Below are 6,000 nucleotides of genomic sequence, written 5' to 3'. Positions count from 1 at the left end.
CTACTGATGAGCTAGTGTGAACTGTCTATCTACTGACTACTGATGAGCTAGTGTGTACTGTCCATCCACTGACTGCTGATGAGCTAGTGTGTACTGTCTATCCCCTGACTACTGATGAGCTAGTGTGAACTGTCTCTCTACTGACTGCTGATGAGCTAGTGTGTACTGTCTATCCACTGACTGCTGATGAGCTAGTATGTACTGTTTATCCCCTGACTGCTGATGAGCTAGTGTGTACTGTCTATCCCTGACTACTGATGAGCTAGTGTGTACTGTCTATCCATTGACTACTGATGAGCTAGTGTGTACTGTCTATCTACTGACTACTGATGAACTAGTGTGTACTGTCTATCCACTGACTGCTGATGAGCTGGTGTGTACTGTCTATCTACTGACTACTGATGAACTAGTGTGTACTGTCTATCCACTGACTGCTGATGAGCTGGTGTGTACTGTCTATCTACTGACTACTGATGAGCTGGTGTGTACTGTCTATCCACTGACTACTGATGAGCTAGTGTGAACTGTATATTTTTTGACTGCTGATGAACTAGTGTGTACTGTCTGTCTCCTGACTGCTGGTGAGCTAGTGTGAACTGTCTATCCACTGACTGCTTTTAGTTAATTTCTCTAATCAGTATTTTATAGTTTTGAATATCAAATCCTATAATATTTTGCCAGTTGTATCACCAAGGTTTTCATGTTTTGATGCTTTTTTTTAAGTATGTGTATGTATGTGTGTTCTTTGTGTGTGTGGGTGCACATGTGTGTCCCTATGAGAGGAGACTAGATGTTGACATTGGGTGTTTTCTGTAATTACTCTCCACATTTTCACTGAGGGAAGGTCTTCAGCTAGACCCAGAGCTCACCAGTACGACCGGTATAGAAAGCTAAGTTAGCTGTCTCCAGGAGTCTTTTGTTTCTACAACTTCTGAGTGTTGGCATTACAGCCTGGTCTCCATTGCCTACCCAGCATTTTTGTGTGTGCTAAGGATCTGAGTTCTGGCCCTCCCAGCTGCTGCTTGCTTGGCGAGTGCACTAACCCCGAGCCATCTTTCCAGCCCCACCCTCTCTTTGGCATGTTTTGTTGTGACATTTACAGATCTGTAATTCTGTACTTTGACTCTGTTTAGCACCCTCCTCACCTCAGCCCCGTTTTGTCGGGTCGGTGTGCATGTTGCCACAGGTCAGAGGACAGCATGCGGGAGGGAGCTGGTGTCTCTGCACCCGTGCGACCTGCACATTGAACCGAGGCTTAGCAGTCAGGACCCCATTTCTATTCTTCACTTTATTTTAAAAAGGATGTGTGTGTGTGCGCGCGTGTGTGCGCGCGCGTGTGTGCGCGCGCGTGTCTTCCTATCCGTGCGTGGAGCTTAGAAGAGGGCATCAGCTCCCTTGATGCTGAAGGTCCCAGGTTCGTGAGCTGCCAGACTGAGTTGTGGAACTGAACTCTTGGCCCTTACAAGTCTTGAGTGGTATAAGACTTTAACTGCTGAGCCATCTCCCCAGCTCCTCTTGTTTTCTTTTTCTTGATAGTTGTGTGTGTGTGTGAGAATCTGTGGGCATGTGCATGCCGTGGTGCGCATGCTGTGGTGTGCATGTGGAGGCCAGAGACTGACTCAGGAGTCAGTTCACTCTGCCTGCTGAGGGGGGTCTTGCTTTCCAGGCTAACCGGCTTCCACACATTCAGCTTCCTGGCAGATTTCCCGGACCTTGCTGCAGGACACCTGGGGTTTAGATGTGGGCCACCACATCTATGTCTGTTTTCCTATGTGTGTTAGACTGTGTGACAAGCAGCTTTCTAGCCCATAGGATATCTTTCATTGACACATTTTTCTGTTTATTTACCTTGAAGATCTTATCTATTTTCTAATTCCAAGATGCCCTAAGTGTCGTATGAGGATGTAAACTCTCATAATTCTGAGCTGTGTTCTCCTGGGCATGTTGCATGTTAATTGGACTCTTTGGAATGGTATATTGATTATGAGTCACATTCAGAATACATCCTTGAAGGTAATGCTCTTCTGGTGGATAATTTTTATATCCGTGTGTAAGCTCACTTTTATTGTTGTTATTCCAGTGTTTTGGAAGGAATAGGTTATATATATATATATATATATATATATATATATATATGACTTTTAACACTGGAGTCCTAGAAACGTACAGATCTGTTTCTGAGACTGGGGGCTTGACCCAGTTGTCACATGTCAGAAAAACAGCCTACCAGTAGACCTAGGTGTGAGCTGCTTGCCAAACACGGCAAGTCTGTTGCTAGGCGACACACCACCCCAGGCTAGTGTTTCAAACTAAGAAGTGCATGCTACTTTGTGGTTCTTCAGATAATAATTTTTTTGGAGGGTTTTCCCCCCTCTTTCCTGGTTGTTTCTGTTTGATGCTTAAGCCTGAGGTTGTAGTATAAGATGTCTCCGCCATGGCTTCCATGTACTGCTCAGAAAGCTTCAGCTTCTTCTCTCCAGATCTCTCCATAGCACCCTGTAGTACCAAAAGTGGCCGTTGGTTTTCCTGGCAGCAAGCAGATCAGTGCTAATGAGGATGGAGCGCATGTCTTTTGTGGAGCAGCCCTGGAGTCATAGGTCGTGCCCTGGCCCTGGCCTAGTCTCGCGTGAAGTCATACGGAGACCGCAGTTGCGAAGAGATGGGGTTCCACATTTTGAGGAAGGGTTGCTAAAGAGTTTGTGGATGCATTTGAACACTCCACAGGAACACGCTTTTTGCTGATTGTTTCTTGGAGAGCAGTGGTTTGGGGCAAACTTCCCTTTGTCTTATTTTGAGTTTCACTGTTTGTTCTATACTAAAGAAATTCTGATTTCTGAACTGGCAGTGGTGTGTTAATTTGGCTTGGATAGAATGACAAAGATTTATACTCCTTAATTTGGGTGCTGGTTTTGAGTTGTTTTCACAGTCTTGTTAGAGTGTTGAGTGCGGGTGCTTCAGAGCTGCAGCTCCCAGTGTTGTCCTGTTTTAATCTCTGCTTTCTTATTTTTAAATGTATTAAGTTTAAGTAATTATAGAAATGTGTTTATTGAAATAAATGGATTATTTTTCCCTCTCAGCTGATTTGAATAGGATGCACAAACAGAATATAGATGCCTACCATAACCCAGATGCAAGACCATGTGAAGACAAAAGGGCTGTTGTATCTGTAGACCAAAATTTAGCCACTTCAAATGCTGAGAACCTAGAAGATTCGGCAAATAAAAACTCAGGTTTTTAATCACATTCTTATTAAAAAAATTTCTAATGCTGTTCATGTCACTTCTGTTCTTTGATAAAATTCTTACTGTAATTTTGAAAATTTGCTACTATGAATTAGGAAGCATAGAGTATTTTCTTTCCTTAATGTAATAGGGAAAGGTGACTTAACAGCGGCCATTTCTTTCCTGCTCTGTGACTTGCTATGTCTCTGTAGCTGCTGCTAACTTTTTCCTTTCTGTGCTGGAGGGTCGGTCTTTGCTCCTCATACCTACGGCTGCATCAGTGGGAAAGTATTTGGTCTGTTAGGATAAATTATACAAGAAACTAGGTTTTTGTTTAAGTGATCTCTTTCCCTCCACATGTACAAAACCTGAAAGTTTAGTCTCGGATTCCACCTTCCTGCGGGCAGAGCTGATGCACCGTTAGCAGCATCCTGAACCAAGTTTCTGTATGGTGGAATTACTCAGTATCTTTTCCCATGGCCTGCTGGGAAAGTTGGCATCATCTTTTTTTTTTTTAAGATTTATTTATTTATTATGTATACAACATTCTACCTCCATGTATGTCCACACGCCAGAGGGTGCCAGATCTCATTACAGATGGTTGTGAGCCACCATGTGGTTGCTGGGAATTGAACTCAGAACCTCTGGAAGAGCAGCCGGTGCTCTTAACCACTGAGCCATCTCTCCAGCTCGGCATCATCTTTCATATGCTGTGCATTTCAAAACCAAAGCAAATGTAAAGAATACACATCTCACACCGTATCGATGCTGATAACAGTGACTTTATTCACTATAAAATTCTGCTTTTTCACTTTTATAGTTTTTTATTGTGGTTTTGACTCCGCTTTTACACTTTTATAGACGTTTTGATTATAGGAAAAAGATTTACAGTAGGAAGTTCTCTGAAACAGGTTTTACGCAGGTCAGAGGGGCTGTGATGCTGATCACGGTACTGGTCCCGTCTGTGGCCCGCACTTTGAAGAGGGTTGTTTGCTGGTTTTGCAGGCAGCCCCATTCCATGTGTGCACTGAGGCTATGTGGAAGAAGGTTTGGGTTTTTTTTTTTTAATTTTTTTTATTTTTTATTTTTGTGTGTGTGGTCTTTCAAGACAGGGTTTATCTGTGTAGCCCTGACTGTCCTGGAGCTAATCTGTAGACCAGGCTGGCCTTGAACTCACAGAGACCCACCTGCCTCTTACTCCTGAGTGCTGGGCTCAAAGGCGTGAACTCACAGAAGATTTTTACTGTTTGTGTCTAGCTTCAGTTTTTAGAATTCTAAAATTAGAAACTTTGATTTTTGTAAAATTATTTTTTTAATCTGAAATTGTTCAGTATAGAGGAGGAACAACCAATACCTTTTCATCTTACTGAATTTTAGCTCCTGTTGAGTGCCGCTCATCCTAGCTGCTGCCTCTGGGGCTCTTGGTGCTGTGGGTCTCCCCGTCTCTTCACGCACAGTAGGGCTTGCAGCTCCGTGGAGCTCAGGACTTACTCTGTTAGCCATTTGCTTGTAGACACGCCGCTGCAAATACAGTGTCCGTGACCTTCCCAAGTGCATAAGCCTTACTGAGCATGCCCAGCAACCTCTGACCTGTGTGCTTTTCTATAGTATCTCAGGTTTTCCTCTGGAGGTGGGGGTTGTGACACTTTTTCCTCAACACATTAAAACTGTCCTAAAATGTTTGATTTCCTCATTTTATGTGAATTGAAATTTCCTAGGCTTTCTTTCCTGAAGAACTAACTTGAACTCACTTTGTAAATGTATCCAATGCTCCCTGATGTGTGCTGTGCCATGTATATGTCCATGCGTGCTGTGTGTGCAAATGTGCACACAGGCGCACAGCTGTGGATGTGGACATATATATGTCCATGAGTGCTGTGTGTGCAAATGTGCACACAGGCGCACAGCTGTGGATGTGGACATATATGTGTCCATGAGTGCTGTGTGTGCAAATGTGCACACAGGCGCACAGCTGTGGATGTGGACATATATGTGTGCTGCTTTGGGAAACTTGGATGTATCTGAAACTTTCTTTTATTTATGATTTTAATCTTCATTGTCCTCTAAGGTTTTGTCTTAATTGGACTTCTTTTGTTCTTTTGTTATGTTTAGACAGTGTCTCACTATGTAGTCCTGCTTTTCCTGGACCTCACTGTGCCACCAGGCGAGTCTCAGACTCAGAGATCTGCCAACCTCTGCCTCCCCAGTGCTAGGACTAAAGGTGTGTGCCGCTGCTCCTAGCCTCATTAGGCCTTGAATCTCTCAGTGTCTTTTTTTGGTGAAAAATTGAGACAGGCTCTCACTCCTGTGCGGGGATTATAGGTGTACACCACCCTGCCTGGCTCATGCTCTCAGTTGTCTTCCACTTTATGGTTCTTAAGTGAACTGCTATGAAGTCCAATACTAATGTGGCTTCAGTTATTTACTTATTTTTTTTGTAGCTACTATGATAGCTAGTTACTTGTCTTTTTTCTTTTTTGGTTTTTCAAAACAGGGTTTCTCTATCTAACAGTCCTGGCTGTCTTGAAGCTTGCTTTGTAGTCCAGGCTGGCCTCGAACTCACTGAGATCCCCTGCCGCGGCCTCCTGAGTGCTGGCTTACAGGCGCGCACCACCACCACCCGGCATTAGGTCTCTAATCATAGTGGCTCCCTATACTTTGAAAAAAGTTTTTTTTCAACAGATTTATCTCATCTAATATTTCTATTTTTGAACTGTCACAAAATTCAGATTTCCAGGGAAATTGAGATAAGAGACAGGTACTCACATTTATTCCACTG

At 43.5% G+C, this 6,000-nt stretch overlaps 1 protein-coding gene across 5 annotated transcripts in view; it reads left to right on the top strand.

The window, feature by feature from the left end:
• Nucleotides 1-6,000, top strand: part of Cspp1 (centrosome and spindle pole associated protein 1) — a 104,554-nt gene that overhangs the window by 75,093 nt on the left and 23,461 nt on the right. For all 5 annotated transcript variants that reach the window (XM_050142030.1, XM_050142027.1, XM_050142026.1 and 2 more), the window contains one exon: nucleotides 3,078-3,230. In XM_050142030.1, the coding sequence (XP_049997987.1) occupies nucleotides 3,078-3,230 (153 nt within the window). The remainder of the gene's footprint in view (nucleotides 1-3,077; nucleotides 3,231-6,000) is intronic.

This window comes from Alexandromys fortis, unplaced genomic scaffold, assembly GCF_014885135.2.
Source record: "Alexandromys fortis isolate MF-2015 unplaced genomic scaffold, M_Fortis_MF-2015_v1.1 scaffold_41, whole genome shotgun sequence".
In the NCBI taxonomy this organism is placed as follows: Eukaryota; Metazoa; Chordata; class Mammalia; order Rodentia; family Cricetidae; genus Alexandromys; species Alexandromys fortis.
Note: the sequence above shows the minus strand (reverse complement) of the source record. Positions and strands in the feature narration are given on the sequence as shown.